Raw genomic sequence first — 24,255 nt, 5'->3', positions numbered from 1 at the left:
ATGTCCCATTAGCGGCAATGGAAGGTGACATGTGGGGATCGATACCAATCGAGGCAACAGACTCCCAGTAATAAACCCATTTCGCTCACACTTCTCTGTCCCCGTGGCTGACCCCGTAGTGGGAGTGAGGGCTTCCCACCTCTGACCCAGCTCCGGAGAGGCTGCTCTCGGAACTGTCCCCAGCCCTGGCACTGAGCCCAGGCACGGGGCCCAGGGTCCACTGCTGGTGCCTGGGCCACCTGCTTCCTTCTCTCTGGGAGTGAGGAGGAGCTGGGCCCACCTCCCAGACCCGTGGGCATTACCACAGCAGCACAGGGAAAGGCTCTGGAATTTGTTGGTCAGCTCACCCTGCAGGTACAGGGGAAAGCTCCTGCCTTTGCGCCCTGAATGCGGAGGAGCACATCTCTCTGTGTGTGCCTCCATGTGGGTCTGCATGTGTGTCTGTCTCCGCTAGGAGATGTCTGTCTTTCACTGAGGAATGGTGAAAGGAGTGTGCCTTTCTCGGTGGGTGTCTGTCTCTGCTACGTGTATATTTGCGTATTGGTGTCTGTGTCAGGTTTTGTGTTTCCATGTGTGTTGCTGGTGTGCCGTGTGGGGCTTTCTGAGTCCATACACACCTATCTCTGGGAGCATGGGTGTGTGAATCTGAGTGTGTGGGTTCATGCTTCTGCGGGTGTCTAGTCGTGGTGTGTGGGTGTGCTTGTGCTTGTCTCCCTGTACCTGTATGAAAATGCTGCTGACCTCCCAGTTCTGATCCCCAAACCCCAGTCCTTGAGCTGGACTTTGTTGGTGTCTCACCTTCCAGGTAAGGAGGGAGGCAGCTCAACCGTTTTACTTGGCCTGGAACCAAGAGGTTCCTCAGATGTAGGACTTTCAGTGCTAAAATTGGGACAGTCCCAGAAAAATGGGACAGTAGGTCCCAGGTCCCTCTACTTCCAGGCCAGGATACAAGGAGACCAAAGCGATGGCAGTGCAGGTGTCAGGGGAGGAAGTATGGGAGAAAGGTGGGATGGGAGACTTGAAAGAGGTGATGGAGGCATTTGAACAGAGGAACTAGAAGGAAAAGTCTGTGTGAGTAGTAGGAGAAATGCCAGTTAGATCAAAGGAGGCACTTCCTTTGGATGCAGAAGGAAGGACTCTGGAAATTAACACAGGGAGGAAGAGAGATGGGCCATCCCTGGCTCTGGAAAATCGCCGAGGAGAGCTATGCTGGGTGTTGAGGGGATGATGGTGGAGGGGTGCCTGTGGGGGCTCCCACCCTCCTATACACACCATGCTGATCTCTCTGCTTCCTCACTGGATGAGGGTGGCAGCATGGCTCAGAGATAGGTCTCCCAACAGGGTGCAGAGGTTCATGCCTGTAGTCACAGCACTTTGGGGAGGCTGAGGGGAGAGAGTTGCTTGAAGCCAGAAGTTTGAGACCAGCTTGAACAACTTGCTGAGATCTGGTCTCTACACACAAAAGAATTAGCTGGTTTTGGGGGCCAGTGAGTGTAGTCCCAACTACTTGGGAGGCTGAGGCAGGAGGATTGCTTGAGCCTGACAGTTTGAGGTTGCTGTGAGTTATCATCCATGACAGCCTGGGTGACAGAGTGAGACTCTATCTCTAAAAAAAGACACATGGGAATCCCTTAGTGTAGAGTGTGAGGAGGACGGCGGGCTTTGACCCCACCGCCCCACTGCTGCTTGGCAGGCTCCCTCCCTCAAAGGGGACAGATTGGGCCTGGGTGGTCCCTGGTGAAGGGAATGGGTGGGGTGGAGCTCAGGAGGCTGGGGAGGGAGAGCTGGTTGGCAATCTCCTGGAATTTCTAAATGCCAAGAGGCTCTGCGGCTTGGCCATTTTGTTCACCATGGACTCCCTAAGTCCCATCTCAGTGCCTAGTTTCACAGTAGTTGCTCAGGAAAGGTTTTTAAACTAAATTTATAGCTTTGCCTCAGTGCTCCTGAGTACCTCAGCTGTCCTCTGAGGAGGTGGCTGAGAAAGGGGGTCCCTTTAGTTCTCTATCCCTCTCCTCCTACCTGCTCCTGTCTTCCCTGCAGTCTCCTGCACTGGACCTCACAAGTGAGCACTGCCCACCCAGCAACCCTCATTCCTGCAGAAGTGTCTGGAAAGACACAACCTGGCTCCACGAAGGGGCCCCCAGCCTCTGCTGTCCCCTACTGTTCTGTCTCTGCAGTGTTTTTCAAATTTATTGGACATGGATCCTTTGGAGCCTTTTAGGAGTCAGGGATTGGCACAGCTGTGAAGATTTAAACTTTCTTTTGAGGTCACTCAAGGCTTTTACATGTTTTATCAATTTAGTTCTCTGTAGAATTGGTTTTTGTTTTGCTTGTTTGTTTTTGAGACAGAGTTTCACTCTGTCCACCTGGGTAGACTGCCATGGTGTCATCCATAGCTCACAGCAACCTTAAACTCTTGGGCTCAAGTGATCCTCCTGCTACAGCCTCCCGAGTAGCTAGGACTATAAGCTTCTGCCCACAATGCCTGGCTGTTTTTAGAGACAGGGATATTGCTTTTTCTCAGGCTGGTCTGGAACTCCTGAGCTCAAGGGATCATCCTGCCTCAGCCTCCCAGAGTGCTGAGGTTATAGGCATGAGTCACTGTGCTCAGCCTCTTCGTAGAAGTTTTGAGAACAGAGGTCCAAAGATTTTGCTGAAAATCATTGTACCCTGCCCACTCCTGATTTTTTCAGGTGTCTGTGCAGTGTACAAATGGACAACAGCCCCATAGCCCTTCTTGGGAAGATGCACCTAGGGCAGAGGCCACATGCTCCTGGATGAAGCTCTGTCATTCGGCAGGGAATTCGAAGGTGCTGGCAACCCAGAGTGTGGGCCAGGAGGGACATGGTTCCAGCTGGGCATTTCTCCTTGATCCTTCAGACCCCTCACCTGGGCTGAGCATGGTCACCCTGGCCCCTGAGGGTACTCTTTGGAAATGACGGTTTTGGGATCTGCTTGCTGCCTGCCCTAGGCTCTGGTCTGTGAGCTGGCCCAGGGCCGAGCTCTGGAAGACTGTGAGAGAACAGAGTCCTGCCCAGGACCCCACCATGGTCTCTCTCTCTTCAGGTTTCCCCTTTGTCCTTTGGGCAGCCTTCTTGCCTAATCCCCACATGGGTCTTTTGTCTTCCCTTAGACCCGGGGCTTCTGGGATTGGGGAGCTGTTGCTTCTCAGACGGGGGCTTCCTGAGGAAACCACATTTCCTTCCTTTGACTGGGGTCCCTCAGGAGAGGGCTGAGCCCCTTCCCTGGTTCTCTGCCCTACAACTGGGGTCCAAGCATTGGGCCTGAGCACCAGGGCCCAGGCAGGGCCCAGGCAGGGCTCAGGAAGGGGGCATGTGAGGAAGGTGGGTGGAAGGATCACGCACAGCTGGAGGCACAGGGGACAATGGCAGGGCAGTAAGAAGGACGGGTGCTGAGGTTGGGAGGGTGGCCTGGAGAGATGGCCAAAAGCCTGGCCTAGGAGCTAGGGGAGCAGAGTAGGAGGTAGTGAGAAGAGGTTGGTTGATTAAGGCTGAGGCTCTAGGCCTCTGGGGTTTGGGGTCGCACCTGGATTTTATTTCCCCAGCTCTTTTCTAAACCTCCAAGAACCTGGTATGGGCAGATATTTCCACTGTCTGGAGTCAGGAGGGATTTCTGGGAAAAGGAGGACTCAGGGGCTCCAAGGGTAAGCTGGTCTCCCCCTCCTTCCATCCCATCCCCTTCCCCAAACAGCAGCCCAGGGCAGGCTGAGCAAACTTTATATATATATTCTGCATTAAGGGGTCCTGTGTCAGGCTGACAGGAAGAAATAAGGGGGGAGAGGTGGGCAAGCCCGAGAATGCAGAGCTCAAATGAGAACCGAGATAAAGCAATTACCTGATCAATACGGGTGAAATTGAGTAATCTAGCAGATCAATACCACGGGCAGGAGGCTGGGGGTGCTCCCTGCTCTAGGCCCCACTCCCCTGTCACCGGCTCCCGCTCCTGTACTTGTTCCAGTCCCCCCTCCCCAGATTTCACCTCAGGTCTGAGGTCCATCTTAACCTCTGTCCACTGGGCCTGAAGGGACCCCCTGCTCCCCCCCCAACCCGCAACCTGTGCTCAGCCTTCCACTCCATTCCACTCCCCCACTCACATCCCTCCTCTTCTTCCCACTCTCTCAATGTCCCTTCTGTGTTGAGGCCTCCCCTTCACCAGGCCCTGCAACACCCATACTCTGGGGGCTACAGCTCAAGCCAGCTGGGGGCAGACATGGGGAGGTGGTCATGCCCCCCAGGGCCAGGACAAGAACTGGGTTGGCAAGGACCGAGTCTCCCCCATCAGCCAGACTTGACTGCACCTCTACTGCTGGTAACAAAACCTACTCCCTCATTGATGAAGCTCATTGCTGGTGTGCTGGGCATTGGCTGAGCTGGGCCCTCGGCAGGGGGCTGGGAGGAGGTCCTGGCACCTCTGACCTAAAGTTGACTGACAGTGAAGGGCGCTAGTCCATTTGAGGATTGCATGTGTTTAGATGGGGATCTTGGGGCTGTGGCTTTTCAGAAGGGGGCTGGGGGAGACTGAGGACTTCCCCTGCATTGTGGGAACACCCGAGTTCCTGCTGGCCCAAGTCAGTATTGGAAATTCTCTGGCCACCAGAAAAGTGCCAGGTTGCTAGGGGATGAAAAGCAAGGCTGTAGCATGTGGAAGGAGCTCTGGACCAGGATCAGAGCCCTGATTTATGCTGCTGGCTGATCAGGAGTGTTGCTGATTTGACTTTGTAATCGCAGGACAAGGCTGCAGTTTCCAAGGCACTTTGGAAACCATAGTTGAATAAATGAATGACTGTTATCACCTTGCCATAGTCTGCCTTGCATTTCAGTTCATTTGCCCTGCTAAGCTGTGTGCTCCTAGTGAACAGGGACCTCTCGTACCTCCCAGCACACAGCTGGCATCTGGGCAGCTGCTCCGCAAATGTTTGCTTTGCAACCAACCTAGTGTCTGTGTGACTTCCCCTCTCTGGGTCTGGGCTCCTCTGGTCTCAGGGGAGCTCAAACCAAAAACAATTCCACAGGTTCCCCTTGGATAAATCAGGGGCCTCAGTCCCCCCATGCCATCATGTCACTGCTGAGAGGCAGAGAGGTGTCTGAGAAGAGATGTGAACTTTGCAGTTGGAGACTCTGGTGAGTCCTGGCCAGTTATTTACTAGCTGTGTTGATCTTGGGTGATTCACTCAACCTCGTTGGCCTGTTTTCTTGATCTGCAAAATGGGGATAATAATAACACTTTCCACAGGAGGTAATTGTGTGGATCAAGCAACTTAGTGCAAGTGAGGTGACAGTAATGTACAAATGTTTACTGTTATTTCCAACATGGCATTGGTTTAGGAGGGGGCAAAGTTTTCACACGTGTGAATAAGGGGTTTTTCCAGTTGGGCCATGAGTGGTGTATAAAAACAAACTTCCTATACCCATTTTATTCTAAAGACAGATTGACACCTACCTCAGTTTCCCCTCCCCTCCCTTCCAGTTACTTATTGAGGGGGCAAAATTAATACAAAGAGGACACTTAAGTTCCAGGACAGTCACCAGGCGATGACTGCCCTCCCCCTTACCTCCTCATGCTCTGGGAGGAATCCTGGGGAAAAACAGAAGGCAGTCCCAATGATACCTTGTAGCAGTCTTTCCCCCTGGTCCACCTCCCGCCCCCCAGCTTCACCTTAGCAGGTGAGGCCCTGTGGGACTCCAGGTGAGAGGACAGTGGGTTCCTTCCTTACTGGCCCTTGGCTCTCTGAGACCTAGATTGTAAGGCTGGACCATCTTCCAGACCAGGCTTTGGCTGAAGGTGGGTGCAACAGTGATCAGCCAGGAGAGAGACAGGGGGAGTGCTGGCTGCTGCTAGGCCCTGGGCCTGTGCCTCCCACTGCACAGACTGCATTTGCAGGGTTTTTGGCTCTCTCTCCATTGTCTGTCTACGCCAGACACCCAGATCCTGGAGCTAGGGTTTGGAGACAGCAAGGTGGGCCTGGGTCAGCCAAGGCCTGATTGCCGCAGCTCTGAGCTCTGGGAAGCCTTTGACTTTGACTCTTTCCTCCTCTGCCAACCATGCAGCCAGGAACCTTTTTGACAGGAGCAGAGACCCTGCCTTGGGCCTGCCCATGGGAACTTGTTCCCTGTCCTGAGTCCTTGCCAAGGTTACAGCACTTCAGATTAGTATGCTGGGCTGACACCTCCCCACCCCCAGTCAGCTCTGCAGGTGTGGTACTCAGCTGCCTGGAGGGTGGAAGACACATCTCCGTTCATGCCTCAGAGATGCAAGGCGGCAGGGGAGTATCCAGAGTCAAGAGGCCTCGGTCTGACCCACCAGTACAGGTCACCACTGGGCCTTGCCCTGCCATCTGTAGGGACTGATGGCATGTCTGTGGAGTGTGGGCTTGAGCACAAAGCCACACAGAGCGCCGCTGCCCTGGTGACAGACTGGGATCTCACACAGACACCTTGGTCACACCACTAAGCTTTATGCACATCATTTCATTCTCGTAGCACCCTATAAAACAGCGAAACTGAGGCACAGAGAGGTTCCATAACCTGCCTGAGGTCTCATAGCCAGTGACATGGCAGGGGCAGCACTGAGGAATCACAGCCAGATCCAGAGTATCTCCCTTCCTCAGGGAGTGAACATGACCCACTCCTGCAAGAGAAGAGCAACAAGGGCCTGCTGGGAGAGCGTGTCTTCCTAGGGACTTCCAGCTGTCCTCTTGCCCCACCCCCTACCTCCCTTTTCAGAGCAAGAACTTTGGGCGAGCGAAGTGGGGTGAGTGAGTCCGTAATGTAATGGCTGCAGCTTCGGCTTTGTGTAGGGTGGGAGAGTGTCTCCCGTGGGTGTGGTGAAGGTGAGGCTGGAAGGTGAATTGGGCCAGATTAGGAGGGGCCTTCCCAACTGCTAAGGCCTCCTACAGGGAGATAACAGGGGGCCACTGAAGGCTTTCTTCCTTACTAACTCACCGTGAAGGGCCCTAAGGCCTACTTTTCCCTCTTGTCCTCTCCCTGTCACCAGTGTTCTCACCTCCTAGTCCTATCTATTTCCTTACTTCTTTCTGCCATGTTCATTAACTCTCTCTTCTGTCTTTGTTCAGAATTTGAATAATCAGCAGTTTTAAGAACTGAAGGTTAAGCTGGCAGAACCAGATGCCTGGGATCCTTATCTCAAAACTGTGTGCAAGTTCGTTCTTAAAACAAGGCTCCTGGCTCGGCGCATGTAGCTCAAGCGGCTAAGGTGCCAGCCACATACACCAGAGCTGGCAGGTTCGAATCCAGCCCGAGCCTGCCAAACAACGACAACTACAACCAAAAAATAGCTGGGCGTTGTGGTGGGCACCTGTAGTCCTAGTTACTTGGGAGGCTGAGGCAAGAAAATTGCTTAAGCCAGGAGTTGGAGGTTGCTGTGAACTGTGATGCCATGGCACTCTACCCAGGGCAACAGCTTGAGGCTCTGTCTCAAAAAAACAAAAAACAAGGCTCATTTGCTTTCAGCAACGAGGGGAGAGAACCAGGAGGCTCTCCTGGCAGTATGGTCTCATACAAGCCCATTGCCAGCTCTGTGGATGTGGGTTACTAGTCAGCCCCTGCTATTTCCCCTAAATGAGCTGAGCCCTCTTGAGTGAAGATTAATTCAATAGGGTAGCTTTGTAGGGCCATGGCCTTTGGTGATGCTCACTGGCCTAGCCTGGACTCTCATGAAATACTGGGGATGGCCGGTGCTGGTATAAGGCACACACTCTTGAGGTGTCAGGTCCTAAGACCCTTCATGATCCTTTCCTGTGGGCCTCTTCACTCAACTCCACCTTCCAGCTGTACCCATGGGACCTTTAGTAGAGGTCAAATTTATGTTTGACATGTTGGGACTTTCACAGTCACTCTGCCTGTCTCAAAGGGGGAAATGAAATTGCTGTCTGGCACCATAAAGTGTTACATTATTCAATACTCCACAAGTCTCTGTCCTTTCCCAGCCGTCTGGATTCTTGTCCTCTGCTGGGAAATACTGGGCACTGGCTGACTGGACTCTTGGGGAAGGGGTGGGGGAGGTCCTGGTTTCTCCTGATCACTTCTCACTTTGCCCGGCAACCACCGATCTGTGTTTGGTCCTTATGGACTTGCGTGTCCTAGACACATCACTTACTGGGATCCTGATCAGGTATTGTGTGCTCTTTGTGTCTGGCTCTGACTTGTACTTTTTTTAAGACAGTCTCACTTTGTCACCCTCAGTAGACAGCTGTGGTGAGTGCCATTGAACTCTTGGGCTCAAGTGGCTCCTCTTGCCTCAGCCTCACAAATAGCTGGGAGGTGCCCAGTAGGTGCCTGCCACAACATTCAGCTTTTTAGAGATGGCGTCTTGCTCTTGCTCGGGCTGGTCTTGACCTTCAGAGCTCAGCAGTACACCTCTGTGGGCCACCCAGAGTGCCCAGCTACTCTGACCTGTACTCCTAATGAAGCCAACAACCCTGAGATATTTCTACCCAACTTGTGTCTCTGGCTCAGTTTCGTCTGGCAATGGTCATTCACTCAAGGAAACAGACAATCTGCACAAGTGTTAGAGACCTGTGCTATAGGAATAAAGGTGTGGGGGTGGAGTGAGCTAGCATGTACCTGGCAAATTCTCTGACATAACCAACTGTGGCATAGTACATGATGAACAATCAAACTGACTCTCAGGAACGATTATTTAAAAGAATTTTTTTTATTTAACTTTAATTTCTGAGGTAAAATACTTTTTTCTTTCAACTTTCATAACAAAATACAGAACTATCAGATACCCCTGGAAAAAATATGTATATTATACATATATTTCTATAACATTACATCATATATATAATATATATGCAAAAATCTGAAGACTTTATAGAAAGCGGAACATCTAAAAGGCACTGCACAATGGAGTTAAAATTACTTACATTTTATGTACATATACACACTTTATTCTGCTTATGCGGATAACTAGTGAATGTTCTTTCACGTTTCATTCACAAATCCCTGCATCACAATTTTGTAACTCAAAGAATGCCTAAGTATTTCAAAACAAATTAACTGGTAACTTTTTTTCCCTAAAAGGAAATCCAAAATGAAACAGGTCTTGAAACACTGAATCAAAAGTTTTCTTTAAAAACAAATGTGTGCTCTATTACTGTTTACAAAACAAAAAGGACAAACATAATTATGGAATAAATAAAAAAATAAGGGACAAACAGCCAACTGACTCTACCCATTTGGTAAGAAGTGATATATTTCAACTATTTTTTTAATGCTTCTCAAAGTTTCTTGGCCCGTGGAGGACTAGGGCATAATTCCCTGTATTGAGTTGGGTTTAATGCAGTGCAGCTTGAAAATTAGGATAAAGAGATTTGGTGAACTATATTTCACTCCTACCCATTCATCAGAAAAAAAGGTAAGCTCAGTGAGGCTGGATGCCCTTGTGAGATCTCTATTTTTCTCCCCCTATAGCTAAAAAGCAAACCTTACTCGAACCAGTTCTTGATTAATGACCTTTCAGTAGATTTATATTTGCTAAGTTTTATATATTTGGCATAGCAAAATTTGGAAAAAAATGGGGGAGAAAACATAGGTCTGGTTTTGTCCCCCCCTTTTTTCTACCTGCTGTTGGACGGTGATGAGATGCTCACAGAAGGGAAAGGCCTGGCTTTCTACCAGGCTGGTGACATGTTGCTAGGAATGGGCTGGGGTAGAAGAACCATCCCCCACTACTCTGCCCCAAGCAAGATGGATGACCTCCACATTCCTTGGTCCACTTCCTGAGCACGCCCAAGTTTGGCTCTGAGCTCTCCCTACCCTCAACCCAACCCCAGTGTGCAGTGCAAATCAACCAACAATTTACTGGTGGAATGGCAATCAAAGGAGACAGTTAAACAATTTCTTAAAGCCAAAGAACATTATTCATGGAGTTGAACATTTCTTGAGTGTGTGTTTTTTTCAAGTGTAAAAGCAGTGACTTTTTCAAACAGAAGCAGCATCTAGGAATTCTGGCACTTGGGTTCTAGGGGGTTACAGGTATGCATCACGAATTTTTTTTCCCCTCTTATTTTAAAGGCCTTGTGTTTCTATTCCTGAGTTCATACTGACACCTGCTGGCCCTCCCCTCCAGCAGACAGTGAGTGGACAGCCAGTCTCCCTGGTTAGATGGGACATCAAGCAGAGGACCCTTCTCTACCTGCTGGGCTTGGTTTCTGATTCAAAGGTAAGTTGAGAAGCAGAGTAAGAAACTGAGGAAAACACAACCACCAAAGGCAGTCTGAACCAGGAGCCCTTTGCAGCCTGACCTAAGACTGAGTGAGTTGCTAGGGACCACTATTCTCAGTCCTTTTCTCAAAGAAAGGTCACTCATGGAATATGAATCAAAAAGGGGAGGACACTAGTCAAGAAAAAGCATGATGGACTCAAGTCCCCTCTAACCTTTCCTGAGCCCCCCGCTAGCATAAGCACTCCTGTCTAAAAAGGAAAAAACACCCCCCACCATCAAAAGACAACCCTCAAATGGCATACAGAGTTCGCTTAGGTTAAGGTGGAGTCAGTTCTCCAATTCCTAGACACCATCCCCGTACCACCCCTTGCTCTCATCAGATACGGAGACTGCCCTGCTGCTTGGCGGATCTGAGCCACTGTCCAAGCATTCACGTGCACTACATAGGCACATGTGCACACACACAGGTGAGCTGCTGTTTCTCTCACTTTGCCCGTAGTCCAAGATCAATACTTCCCCATTCCTTTGAAGTTGCTGAAAGGCAATTTCCCATGAAGAAATAATTCCTCACTGCCTGTAAACTGGAGTCTCATGTAGGACAGTCAATTGAACATGAGAATCAAACAATCTAGGCAAATGGGTACAGCAAGAATGGCAACACCACAAGACAGACCCAACTCTTCCTCACTAAAACCAGGCTTTTGACGTCTAGTTGCCTTATGTGCCTTCTTTCCACCTCTTCTTTCAGTCCCAACAAACATCCACTTGTACCCCACTCAGCCACCTTCTGTGTTTCTAGGTAACATTTGCTTTTAACTCCCACAATCCTGCCTTTTTGTTACCATTTCAACAACATCCAGAGGAAATGACTACCTATCAGCTAGAAATTTAACCATGTCTCAACATTCCTGGATTATCTGAAAGTTGTCCACGCCCTTTACAGGTTTATGTTGACAGACCCGTATCATCTTAAGGTATGTCCATAGTTAAGGCCTGACTTAAGAAAAGAAAAGAATCAAGACATAATGGAAAGACATCTTCAACAATGTTGTCCTGCCTCTTGGTGAGTTCACTCACAGTCATTTTGGTTTGGCTCCCCAAACCCACAATGCAAAAGGAAAAATGAGTTATTATTTTTTGTTTTTAAAGGCATTGGGTTCCTTCCTTCTGCTCTCTTCTTTCTTCCCTGAACAAGAGTTTACAATTCCTCATGGCTTCTTAATAGGTGAAGAAGGGGAATGTCTGAGAAGCACACAGCAGGGCTTCCTCTCTTAACCACACAGCTGAGAGGTGGCCGCTCCTATGCCTTCCCAGCCCCACACTAACTGGCAGTATGCTGTTTCCTGAAAACATTTTTTTTTTTTTTTTTAAAGAAAAAACGCCAACCAACCACCAAAAAGGAAAAAAGAGAAAGAGCAATATCTGAATACCCCCCACCCCAGTAGGACTGAGATTATCTTATTCCTCCCCTGAAATAATTATAAACATTTCAGGCAAAACACTTATTATCAATGTTCTCCCACTGCTCCACCTCCCAACCATGCCCTTTTCCCTTTTATGTGTATCTTTCAGAGCATAATAAATTCATTAATGGCTTTCCATATATAAATACAATAGAAAAGAAAGAAATCTGGAACCTGAACTATTATGGGATCAAAAAGTATCCTGGCCCTTTACGAGTTCCCTTGTCAGCAAGTGTGAGCCTCAGCAGGAAACAGAGGCTTCTCCTCCTTTCAGTTTAATATCCTCCCTGTGTCCTACTCACCAGGAAAAAAATTGTGTTCACATCCCATCTAATTTACAACAGAAGATACCCCATCCCATCCCCAAAACATAAAAATACAAGTCTATGCCCCTAGAATGATCAGCCCAATCTAACTCCCCCCCACCCTGAAATCTTGCTACATAAATACATGTATGTATTTGATTATAGTATTAACAACTCCAAATCCACTTCCAGTTCTAAGCATCGGCAGCTGCTGTTGCCAAGCCCCGGGGTCCTGACCCATTCCAGAGGAACCTGCCATTCTTGCTCAGCTCTCGGGCCTCAGGGTCATCATTCCATCGTCGCTTCAACCGAAGCTTGGGAGGCATCAGGGCATCTTCTTTCTTCTCAGGTGCACTGGGCTCTTTGCAGGGCCTGTCCTCACTGTCTTCAGTCACCTCCAGGGGTCCTTCATTTGGGCTGCTAATGGGCACAGTGGACCAGATGGGTGGTGCAGTGGGGCGGACAAAGATGGTGTCTTTTCCTCCTTCTGTGGTCCTGCGGGGCACAGTGCCCTCTTCTTGAGCATGCTTCTCCTCCTCTCGTGCTGCCTGCATGAGGCTCTCAGGATCCTTTTCAGAGGCAGGCTCTACCTTAATTTTTGAGGGGACAGGAGCAATGGTGGATGCAGTGACAGGTGCTGACTCCTCACTGCTCTCTACTCTCTCCCGGTTCTTCCGCCCAACTGGTGGAGGCTGCAGCTTGATATAAAATGGAGCTGACTCCTCGGGGTGCGTTTGGCACTGAAGTGGTGGAACCATGAGCCCTGGATAACGTGGAAAAGTCCGAGGACTCAGATGGTAGTTGAACACAGAACAGGCTTGAGAATGAAGGTAGTGTTTCATTTCCTCAGGGTTGAAGGAGAAGCAACTGCTGCTGGTGAAGGGGCTCAAGCCTGGTGATGGGCTATAGGAGAAGATGGTGGGTGTCAGGGAAAGGGCTGGTGAAATGGGGACATTAAGGACACCTCCGCGGCCAGGGATTGGGGAAACAGCAAAGGGGCTGTTGGGGTCAGGGTACATCCCTGGCCTAGTGAACAGAGGAAGCATTATGTCAGGCTTGCGTTTCTGAGGGCCAATCCCTCCACCACTGACAGTGTTCCGGGAGGGCACAAGATCCACACCCCGGCGCCAGTCAGCAGCTGAGCCATCCTCTAGCTCTGAAAGCTCTGCCTTCCTATCAGTGCCATTACTAGACTCCTGGCCAGCAATCAGAGAGCTAGCAGAGAACCGCCCTGGCTGCACATCACCGGTTGGAGAATGGGTGTCGAGAGGTGGGAAATGGAACCGGGAAGAGGCTGTGGGCACTGGTGGCGCACTCTGAGGAACCACACCTGTGATGGTGGAAAAGACCAAAAAGATTGCATTAGAAGTCTGGTCATTCATTATCATCACTTTTACTTATACTGACAAAATGCTTAGTAGCAACAGGAAACAAACATTACAACTGGACTGAATCTCCTAGTTCCTCCTCTTCCTGGTAACTACTGCTCAGCTACTTCAACTCAATTTAGTTGCGATCCTTCTCTAGCTTCTTAAATTTTATTTTCTTGACAGTATTTCTTACTGTCTGAAATATCATTTACTTATCTACATTCCAAAACATAAATGCTAGGCAGAAACTTCCTGTTGTTCACAACTATATTTGCAGTTCGGAGCTTAACAGTGTAAGTGTTCAATAAATATTAAATGAATGAATGGCACAAGAACCTTCCCTGCAACTCTAAATATGACGTACATATCACTTGTCTCAGTTTTTGGCTTTGCAAATAGACTTTATTTTCATTCGCTGTGCTAACCACATCAACTTTAGGGGCTTGCCAGTTTTCAACTTCCCCTGAAGATCCTTCATCAGATAACTAAGGCCTGGGAAAGGTATGCCACTTAAGGCCTCAGGGACCCTATGGGTTTCCTCAGAGGTGTTAGTGGCTTGTATCATGATGATGTCAAGAGGGCTCTTCATGCTCGAGGGCAGAGATGAATAGGGAGAAGGAACAAAGGGAGAAGAAAATAATAGGAAAAACCAAAATAAGAAAGTATGGTGATCCCGAACTGGAAACAAAAAGGATTCATAAGATACGGTGTGGTCAGAAATTATTCCAAATTACATAGAATTGAGTGTTTCTGTTGGCAGTGGATCAGCCTTTGCCTTCTATTCATGGCATAACAGAGTTATCCTCAGATATGATTCTGTAGTCTACTGGTCTGTGCAAGATGCTAGCTTTTTGGATACACGTGACTAAGTAACACTGTGCCAGAGCAGCTTTTCCCAAACTGATGTTCCATGGAAAACTGCTCTGCAAAAAAAAAAAAAAATAAATAAATAAAAAAATAAAAATTTTTTTTTTAGCGACTGATTTAATCTTACAATTACAGAAACCAGATGGATGACCTTGTAAATGATTTGAGTTAAGAGCCAATAGGCTCTTAGGTCAAAAGTATCTCTTCTATTAGCTTATTGCAGTGGCTAAAATCCCACTTTTTGATTCTTCTGGATCTTGACATTTTCTTAAATGCACATCTTCTAAAAACAAACAAACAAACAAACAAACAAAACACTTCTACTTATTGTGAAGGATAGATTAAGCCTAAGTATGATGGGCAGGAGAAGAGAAGGTCCTGATCCCCACACAATTTAGAAATGTTTGGTTAAATCAAGTTAGCTAGAAAGAAAAGGAAGGAAGGAAGAAAAAAACAACAGGACGATATCTCTGCTTTACACACACTAAGGTATACTGTAAATTTATAAGAAGACATAATTAGTAGCATTTTCCACAGGAAGATGAGACTAGGAGCAATGTCGGGAAGGTAGAATTCAGGCTTCATGCCTCTAACTAGCTTGTCCTACTTTTATATGCTAAGATATCAAATCTAAGATTTTGTTTGGAAAAAAAAAGTTTGCTGCTATAAAAGAAAGTATGAACATCATTGCTTGGAAGAAGACCACCTCCTTGAATCTGCCAGGAAATTTGAATAGTAGGGTTTGAAAATCTGGGTCTGAATCTCAGCTCTGGCACCTTCTACCTTGTAGCCTAATACAAGTAAAAACTGGAGCCTTTGACCCCTTTTGGCAAAATGGATATAACAAGGTCTTTTCATAGGTTCAAACCCCAGTCATATCACTCATTAGTTATGTGCCTCTGGACAACTTACCTCTCTGTGCCCCAGTTTCCTTACCTGTAAAAATAGGTAAGAACAGGGCCAATCCTAATGTTATGAGGATTTTAAGAGTTAATACTTGTAAAGCCTTTAGAATAGTGCTGGTGTATACCAAACTACATGTGGTTGTTAAATGATTTTTTATAAGGTAATAATAATCATGGTTCAAAATCAAAACTGAAAGACAAAGCATTTGAATATAGACTATCTATTAAGAAAATAGTACTACACCATCATTAAACTTCCTGGGTGTGGTTCTGTTATAGTGGTCATGGAGAACGTCCTTGTTCCTGGGAAATACAAGCTGAAGTGCACAGGAACAGTTATGTCATGATGTCTACAACTTAATCTCAAAAGATTTAAAAAGTATATATAAATAGAAAGAGATAAAGCAATGTGGCAATAATAGTAACCATTAGTGAGTCTAGATGAAGGATATGTGGTTGTTTCCCCTCCAACTTTTCTGTAGATTTGAAGTTTTCAAAAATAAAAGTAAAGGCTCAGCGCCCATAGCACAGTGGTTACAGTGCCAGCCACATACACTGAGGCTGGTGGGTTCAAACCCAGCCTGGACCAGCTAAAAAACAATGACAACTACAACAAAAAATAGCCAGGCATTGTGGCAGGTGCCTGTAGTCCCAGCTACTTGGGAGGCTGAGGTAAGAGAACTGCTTAAGCACAGAAGTTGGAGGATGCTGTGAGCTGTGACGCCATGGCACTCTACCCAGGGCGACACAGTGAGACTGTCTCAAACAAACAAACGAACAAACAAAAATAACCCCCAAAAGTAAAAAAACTTAGAGGAGGGATAGGTGGCAGTAGGGAGGCACAGACTGAGACATCCTTGAACTGGTCTGTCTTGCCTTCATCCCCTGACAAGTAACCATTTTTAGTACTATTTTCCGTATCTTTCCAATGTTTCTTATGCAAATACAAGGAACTAAAATACTTAGTAACGTATTTTATAGGATGCTTTTAATGACAAAAATGAAAATACTATATAGAGAAGTAGTTTTAATGCTACATAAATATCAAGTACCTTAAATTGTTACAATGAGTAGGATTATGGGGAAGGAAAAAAAATTTACCTTTTTACTCTATAAACTTCTTAATTATTTGGTTATGTTACAGTCAGCCATGTATCGCCCTGTTTTTAAAAACACACAGGCCAGGGCGGCGGGTTCAAACCCGGCCCCAGCTGAACTGCAACCAAAAAATAGCTGGGCGTTGTGGCAGGCGCCTGTAGTCCCAGCTACTCGGGAGGCTGAGGCAAGAGAATCGCTTAAGCCCAAGAGCTGGAGGTTGCTGTGAGCTGTGTGATGCCATGGCACTCTACCGAGAGCCATAAAGTAAGACTTTGTCTCTACAGAAAAAAAAAAAACAAAACACACACACACACAGGCCAAAATAGCCCAACTCTACCACCCCACCTTGTAGACTCGATTTCTTTGGCCTCCAGGATGTAAATCCACATACTTCTACTTCCTAGAGAACTTACCACACTTCACATTGTATTAAACTGGTAAATCTTATCTCTCCTGCTAAACTGTATGTTCCTTGAGGGAAAGAACTCCCCTATCTTTTTTTTTTTGGGGGGGGAGGTGTCTTTAGGGTTTAACCCATTATCTGTTGAACAAATGAATCCCAAGATAGAAAAGTTATGATCTAGTAAATAAGAGCTAGATTTCAATAGCTCAATCAAATTATCTCCTAAGAAACTGTGCAACAGATAACCAGTCAACTCACCCTGATTGTTCTTTAATTGCTGTACTCATCCTTAATTTTATCATTTGTAAAACGTGGATATCAAGACATACACCTCACTGGGCTTGAAGGGTTGAATGAGATAATTCACAAAACCACTCAGCAAAAGTACCTCCAATAACTACACATTCAATAAATGTTACATTCCTTTGTCACCACAAAGATAACCTTAAACAACATTTGGCCTTTCTGGGTAAAAGTTCTCCATAAACGAATGGCTCAAGTTCTTTCAGTTGTATGTAGGAGATGTGAGCAACCCAGTAGTATGCCTAAAACAATGTACACTGTTTTGCTTTGCCTCTGCCTTTCTGATTAGGATCTTGAGTTTGGTTAAGGATCAACTTTGATTCAATTGCCTTTAGGTAGAACAGAAGTGGTAGGCCACTACTGTTGGGTTTCCAGACCAGGGTATTTACAGAGTGAGGGTCCAGATTTCTTTGCCCTTGAAAATCACATTACTTGTGTCCAAGGGGCTGGAACTGTGGGCTTTCAATAGATAAAAATGGGTCAAAGACAAGAACAAGACCAATGAAACATTTGTGGGGGCGGGGGGTGAGGTGAAGGAGTATGAATACAGTACATTGTTCAAAATTGCTGGTATACCCCCATCTAGAGTCCTGATTCCTGTAGGTATACAAGGAAGGGGCAAGGGTGAGAAATAGAGGAAATAAGATTCCAGTGGCTAGAACAGGTCTGGTTTCCTAACGCCTCACCCTCAGGCACAAGGAAAGAAAACAGGTTGTAATTAGAGAGATGCATTCCAATACCATTTTTTTTTTTTTAAATGCATGCCCCAGGGACAGGAGGGAGTGGTTACAGAAAGAGAGATGGAACTATAATGATAGCAGAGTTAAGCTAAAACTGCCCTAACTTGTTGTGTGCAGTAATTACCTATCTGCAATGGATCTCAATATTATATTCTCTGAACCACACCCCCCACTCTAATTTTTCAAGTTTCTTCCAACTTTTCTGAGAAGGTGTATTACTGCAGAATCATGATCATCTCTCTTTGCCTTACGGGTCACAAAGACAAGAGTACTGAAGGACTATTCAGAAAACAGTTAAATACAACCTATAGCAGTCTTCCCTTATCTGACATGTTGGTTTCACTTTCTACTGTTCTAGTTACTCTCAGAGATCTGAAAATATTAATAGGTGAGTACAGTAAAATTAAGATATTTTGAAAGAGACCCATTCACGTAACCTTTAATACAGTATATTGCTATGATAGTTCTATTTATTAGTTATTAATATCTTACTGTACCTAATTATAAATTAAACTTTATCAAAGGTATGTATAGGAAAAAACAGTATATATGGGGTGAGGTACTGTGTGAGAATCCACTGGGGGTCTTGGAACATACATCCCAAGGACAAAGAGAGATAATTTTATTTTGAGGGGCAGGGATATGGTTTGTGTATTAAAAACCGACAAACAAGAAAAACCAGACAATAAAATCTTTAAGAGACTGCCTTCTGCATCAAGAGAGAAGCAAGAGTCAGACTCCTGTGAGGAGCTGTGATGGGAGCTACAATGCTGAGAACTAGTAGGGGAAGCCCTGCTGCACTTAAAAGGAGAGAAGGTCAAGTAACCCCAGAGTCTTATTCTCTGAGGATGTGCTGGTGCAGATCAAAGACACTGCTTCTCAGTGCAAACATGTGAACCTCCCCTTCTCTGATCAAGGATGCTGTGGTTTTGATGATATTCACTTGATAAGGGAGAGCTTGGTAGTTTCATAGAAAATCGGAAGTGTTTGTAGAAACAGGTTCCCATCTAAGAAAGAACCATTGGGCAGGGTGTTAAAACTGTGTCCTGAACTTAATGCAAATCTATGAAACATCATTCCTGAATGGGATAGTGTGATAATATCTAGGAGACTGCAAGTAGTATCCAGAAAAAGAAACAAAATAATTAAACCAAACAAATCTATGTTGATACTGCATAGCCTTATTCTTTATGAGATGAAGGCTTGACTAAGAATACAGAGGCAATCTAAGAGAGCATGTTACTTCAGTTTTCTAAAATCTCCTTAAACATGCCACATTTTAGAGTCAGGTTTCAAACATTCCTTTTCAACTCAAAATTCATTTCCCACCAAGACAGTATATATCTTACCACTTGACCGAATGTTGATGAATGGGTAGTTGGGCATCACCAGCTTGTTGAAGTTAAATTTGTAAGTAAACCTTTTCCCTTTTGTTTTATGCAGGATCCTCTTGTTGTAATAGTACCTATAAGAAAAGGAATATGTATCTTGTAGCTACTGACAGCTCTTGATGCACTTAGGTAACCACTAAGATCAACAATTCTGGCTCTAAGCATTACTTACAAACATCACTACTGTTCTTTTTCAGCCTGGCCCCTATTAGAGCTGAGAGATCTAAGAGCTTAAATTTCTCATTTAATTTTCAACTTAAAATCTACCCTTTGGCTAGAGCTTTACAATATCCACCTTACTTTAAGATTGTGAACACTCATCCAGCCCCAATCACCTTTCTTCACATCTCTACGATTTCAATTCTATAGTTCATTTCCTTCCTGTTCCATTGTATGTCACTAACTGCCTACTTTCTCTTTTCTATCTTGCCCAGGTGGGAGTAGACAAATATCTTGGGAGACCTGATGTGGTTTCTCTGGAGGTATAGACAAAGGAATGTAAAACTGTCTTATGATGGCACCTCAAACAATGGAAAACAGCAGCCAGTGTGGGCCCCCTTCACCTTCAAACACTCAAAGGGATGCAAGAGACTGCACCAAAGCTACAAATTTTACTTTCAAGGTCACTAAGCACGAAGAAGGGCAGAAAAACAATGTACCTGAAAAAGGTAGCCTTGCACCTATTCAGTAGCACAGGTCATAAACTGCCTTCTGGCCCTCTGAGGGCGCTATAAAGCGTTATAAAATTTAAAAACTGTGGCTCGGCACCTGTGGCTCAAGTGGCTAAGGCGCCAGCCACATACACCTGAGCTCACGGGTTCGAATCCAGCCCGGGGCCCTCCAAACAACAATGACGGCTACAAACAAAAAATAGCCGGGCGTTGTGGCGGGTGCCTGTAGTCCCAGCTACTTGAGAGGCTGAGGCAAGAGAATCGCATAAGCCCAGGAGCTGGAGGTTGCTGTGAGCTAAGATGCCATGGCACTTTACCCAGGGTGACAGCTTGAGGCTCTGTCTCAAAAAAAAAAAGAAATTTAAAAACTGACAAAGAGAAGAGAACCCGAGAAAACTAATAGTACTGAATTTTTAGACATGTCTGAGCACACAGATACAGTTCCTGAATAGAGAGGTCAGTGCCATTATTCTGTGAGCCCTCCTCCTGTGAGCCTACCTCACCTTTTCCTGGTTTCTTCTGGGGAGGGACAAAGAAGAGAAATTTTAAGAGATTCCCAATAGGGAAGTCTAAACTAATCCTCTGGATTATAAATGAGCTCCAACCTATGTTTCACCACACACTTTCGCCCACTACAGAGCAGAATCGGCTGTCTGTCAGGATCCAGTGCCAGCCACACTGGAATTCCCTCCTACATATAACCAAAGATATGCCTTTTCTCCTCCTGTGCTACTCAGATTCAACAGCTCTTCTACTCCCACTTTAAAGCCTACATTATTCACTAAGATAGTATAGTCTCTTATCACCTGATATCCTTTTTATTTAACATTCACTAAAGTGCTTAGTCTCCTTCCAATCTGTTAACACCACAGATTTGGGAATCCTTTCCCTTACCTGAGGGCCCGGCTCAGCTTGTCATAATTCATTTGTGGCTTGCATTTCCTGCGGCCCCAGAGGCGGGCCACCTCATCTGGATCCTTGATGACAAACTCCCCGTATTCTCCCTGCTGCCAGGCGATGACATGGCGGAACTCCTCCTTTTGTAGCAGCTCCAGGATGAAGTGCCACAGCTGGATCTGCCGGGAACCCGGGGATGACTCTGTCTTGTAGGCCCAGTCAGGAAATTGATACCCTTTAATGTGAAAAGGGCAAGATGGAGGTAGTCAGGAGCTAGGTAAATGCATACCAGCACCCCAACTTCACATTCCACTGGTAAAAAACTCTAAAGTGCTTTGCAAACATGCCATAAACACCCTTTTGGTCAGCTTGGACTAACCACAACATGGGAGAAAAGGCAGAGAAGTTAACTATCCTTGTAGCAATCATTACATCTGACAGAGCTGAGTGGTGGCACCCAGGCATCCTATCCTTTCACCCTTTCATACATTACTAAATCACATACCTACTTTCAATGAGGGCATAAAAGTCCCAAAAAGAACAAACAAGAAAGATAAACTAATGTTTTAGGAAAATACAGCTGAAAACTCCTTATCCCCAAGATTGGAACTGTGCCTCTAACAGGGAAGAGATGCTGCAGCTTGGGATATGGGTGTGGTGACCAGACACGTTAAATATACAGCTACAGGAAACAAGCCTGCAACTGTCCTAGCAATATCCACCCAGTCAAGAGGCTGTCAGTCATGGTCTGGCATTTGAGAACAGAGCACAGTGAAGAGAATAGGAACAACCAAGGGACATTCCAGGTGTCTCAGAGATGATTAAGTTTTGCTCACCTCCACCTCCTTCTGGCTTTTCCACGATGCTACAGCCTGCTTTCATTTTCACCCTCCTGCTGAGAGAGACAAGCCACACAATTAAAGACCTCAAGATGCTATTCATTATTCTCTCAACGTTTTCTAGTGCAGCCTTCTCTCAGACTTTCTTTTCCCGTCCTTCCTTCCATATGCAACTCTCTTTCTTTCAAACATGTCACCTCCAAACTGCTAATCCCCAAGTCATCAAATGATGGGCCTCAGGTCATCAGCTTCAAAAGCCATAATTATCTCTCACCTGACTTTAAACCACAAAGCATAAACACTGTCTTTTATATTTACTTTCTTCCTCCTGACCAACCCTTCAAATGTTCAAAAAAAAAAGGGTACAGTGAAATGGGTCCAAAAAGGCAGCCAGAACAAGTCAAACGGTTTGTCTTCTATTACTAGACAAGCTAGATGCCAAGATACACAAACCTGAGTTCACCCAGATGTACCAGCGTAAAGAAGAGTGAAAAAAAGTCCAAACCCATTTGATTCCCACTCAAGAATGAACATCTGATTTTGATTTATTTTACAGAATTATATGAGATGGAAGAAGGAAAACTCCCCATCCAAAACTGCCCCTTCCCACTTGAAAAAACACACTGGGATACAGGAAGTAAACACACCACAGGTAAAGGAGACACTGGAAAGGTCTTCTTGAGAAAATTTTTACATTTTCTCCCTTAACAGGAAGGAGGAAAAAAAGCAGGCATTTCTGAGGACCTTCTTCTGGCCAACGAGTGGAGAGAGTCTCACTGAGAACTGAGTTCATTCCATCCAGATTTACAGTTCCTCAATAAATTTCCCGTTCCTAGCAGCAAGCAGCTTTGTGTCAGTCAATTCTTTAGCAAAAAGAAGCGAGAGGTGAGACTGCCAGAGGGACGTGGGGGCGGGAGAGGGCAGGGCCACCCTCACTGTTCTCCCGGATGGATGACAGGCCCTTAGCACCCACACTGCCAGGAGTCCAGAGGGAATGATGGTGCCTCAGTGGCCCCGGGCTGGGAATGAATTCCTAATCTTAGAAATTTCATCTAACCTAAGATTCCTTTAGCTCCTTTGAATATTTTTCTCACCCTACACATTCAGAAGACCCGCAAGTTTCGTCTACAAAGCTGCCGGGGGCTGAGAATGAGATAAACACCGCGAGAGGAGAAAGCAGACAGATTCAGGACACGCACGCACTAGTCTCACAATAACAAGGCACAGGGACGAAGCAGGGGCTTCCTCTCCCAACTCAGTGACAATGCGGGAGGAAAAACACTAATTTCCCTGCTGCTCCAGGAAGCGGCCCTGGACAGCTCTGTCCGGTGGCAGGGCCTTCACCCCGCCGCAGGAGCGGCCTCGAACCCGCACGGCGGAGCGGTACGAACCTCGCCGCAGCAATGACCCGTCCAGGAAGCCCTCTCCTGACACCGGGCTCCCCGCAGAACACCCGCGAGAGCTCGAGAGGCTCCGGATTAAGATACTCGTCCATTCCGCAAGCCCCGGGACGCCGCCGCCCTCAGACCACAACCCTTCTCTCGAAGTGAGCACGCGTCTGGATGAGGGCTCCCGGAGCCGCTCCCGGCATCGGCAAGCCGCCTTTCTGCTAGCGCCTGGTCGGGCCTCCCTTCCCCATCGCCTTCGCGCGGACGCAGCACTGGGTCGTGGTCGCCCCCCGAGCACGGGCCCCCTCTTCCCCGCCCCCGCTCCGGGTGAGGCCCGGCTGTAGGGGATGTGGCCTCGCTGGCCACCCGGACCCCGGGGCCGCCGTCTCCCAGGGCTCCGCGGTCCGGTCTGGAGAAGCCCGACGGCCGCGGCAAGGCCGGACTCACCTCTCCCCAGCGCGGTCCGTCTTCGGTCCGGTCTCCTCCACGGCGTCTCCGGCTCCTCCTCATCCACCCCAGCAGGAAGTGACCTCCTCGGCTGCTGTCGTCACTTCCATCCTCAGAGGCGGAGGGGGGCGGGGGGGAGGCGCCCTCCCGCCGGCTCCCGGCCTCACCTCGCCGCGCCCAGCCGCGGCTCCCTCTCCTTTCTCCTCCCGGCAGACGCCAACTTCCTCCCGCACTCCGCCTCCTGCGCGCTCCCCTCACGGCGCATCCCGCTCCCCCGCCCGGCACGGCGCATGCGTCACGCTGCGGGGGCACGTTACGCACGCTCGGCGCGCCGGTGGGGCCCGGTCTGCCCTCCTGGTGGGTGATGCGGCGCGAGGGGCTGAAGGGCTGACCCGCTGGGGTGCGCTGCTGCCGGGGGTACCCTTGCAAACACCCCTGGAAGGGCCCCGGCGCTGGGGTGCGGGAAGCCTCGCACTGTCTAAGGGAGACCCCGCGTCTCCTAAAACAGCCCAGGACCTCCCAGCGAGGGGACCCCCCCGCAGAAGGAAGGGAGAACCCGCCGGCTCAGGCTTCCAAGAAGGGCTCTTTGATATACAAGTAAAAGCTTTCTGTGAAGCACGGTGTTTTGGCATTTCTTCTCCATAAAGCCCAGAGTGTGATGGCTTCCCTGCTGGTCCCAGTCCCTCTACATTTAGTTTTAATCTGTGTCAGTCTAAGCAGTTTGCAAGTCTTGTCGCGAGGTGATTCAAAATGAGGTCCCTTTCTTTTTCCTTTTGCTTTTATCTCTGCAGGAGCAATAACAAATATCCTGTCCAAAGCATCTCGCACCCCTTCCTTTAAGATTCATTAATGGTAAAGGATCTCAAGCAGTTTGACTGTCTCCATTCCAACCCCCTTACATCTGAGTGGTATCCAGGCTTAGTTTCACTCCAGAGGCAGAAGAAAGGGAGGAGTGGAGA

At 47.4% G+C, this 24,255-nt stretch overlaps 1 protein-coding gene across 4 annotated transcripts; it reads right to left on the bottom strand.

Moving 5' to 3' along the window:
- Positions 1 to 8,679: 8,679 nt before the first annotated feature.
- On the bottom strand, positions 8,680 to 23,894 carry ETV3 (ETS variant transcription factor 3). 4 transcript variants are annotated; one of them, XM_053607357.1, is made up of 5 exons: positions 23,297 to 23,894; positions 21,459 to 21,517; positions 20,620 to 20,857; positions 19,013 to 19,128; positions 8,680 to 13,307 (listed from the first exon to the last, which is right to left on the bottom strand). In XM_053607357.1, exons 2-5 carry the CDS (start codon positions 21,502 to 21,504, stop codon positions 12,172 to 12,174), a joined length of 1,536 nt encoding a protein of 511 aa, XP_053463332.1. In that variant the 5' UTR covers positions 21,505 to 21,517; positions 23,297 to 23,894; the 3' UTR covers positions 8,680 to 12,171. The 4 variants fall into 4 exon arrangements, with proteins under 4 accessions (XP_053463332.1, XP_053463333.1, XP_053463331.1 ...); XM_053607358.1 differs by having other exon boundaries at positions 21,459 to 21,514; XM_053607356.1 differs by lacking the exon at positions 23,297 to 23,894 and adding an exon at positions 22,853 to 23,242 and having other exon boundaries at positions 21,459 to 21,514.
- Between the last annotated feature and the right edge of the window lie 361 nt (positions 23,895 to 24,255).

Source organism: Nycticebus coucang, chromosome 10 (assembly GCF_027406575.1).
Source record: "Nycticebus coucang isolate mNycCou1 chromosome 10, mNycCou1.pri, whole genome shotgun sequence".
NCBI lineage: Eukaryota > Metazoa > Chordata > Mammalia > Primates > Lorisidae > Nycticebus > Nycticebus coucang.
The sequence above is the reverse complement of the archived record's forward strand: the minus strand, read 5'-3'. Positions and strand labels throughout refer to the sequence as shown.

What these genes read in the sequence shown, in the direction of transcription:
- ETV3 (XM_053607356.1), bottom strand. Translation starts at nt 22,956, where the DNA reads ATGGACGAGTATCTTAATCCGGAGCCTCTCGAGCTCTCGCGGGTGTTC. An exon ending in CGGGTCATTGCTGCGGCGAG is followed by an intron (nt 21,515 to 22,852) that starts GTTCGTACCGCT and finishes CTCTCTCAGCAG; the next exon opens with GAGGGTGAAAATGAAAGCAG. An exon ending in AAAGCCAGAAGGAGGTGGAG is followed by an intron (nt 20,858 to 21,458) that starts GTGAGCAAAACT and finishes TTCACATTAAAG; the next exon opens with GGTATCAATTTCCTGACTGG.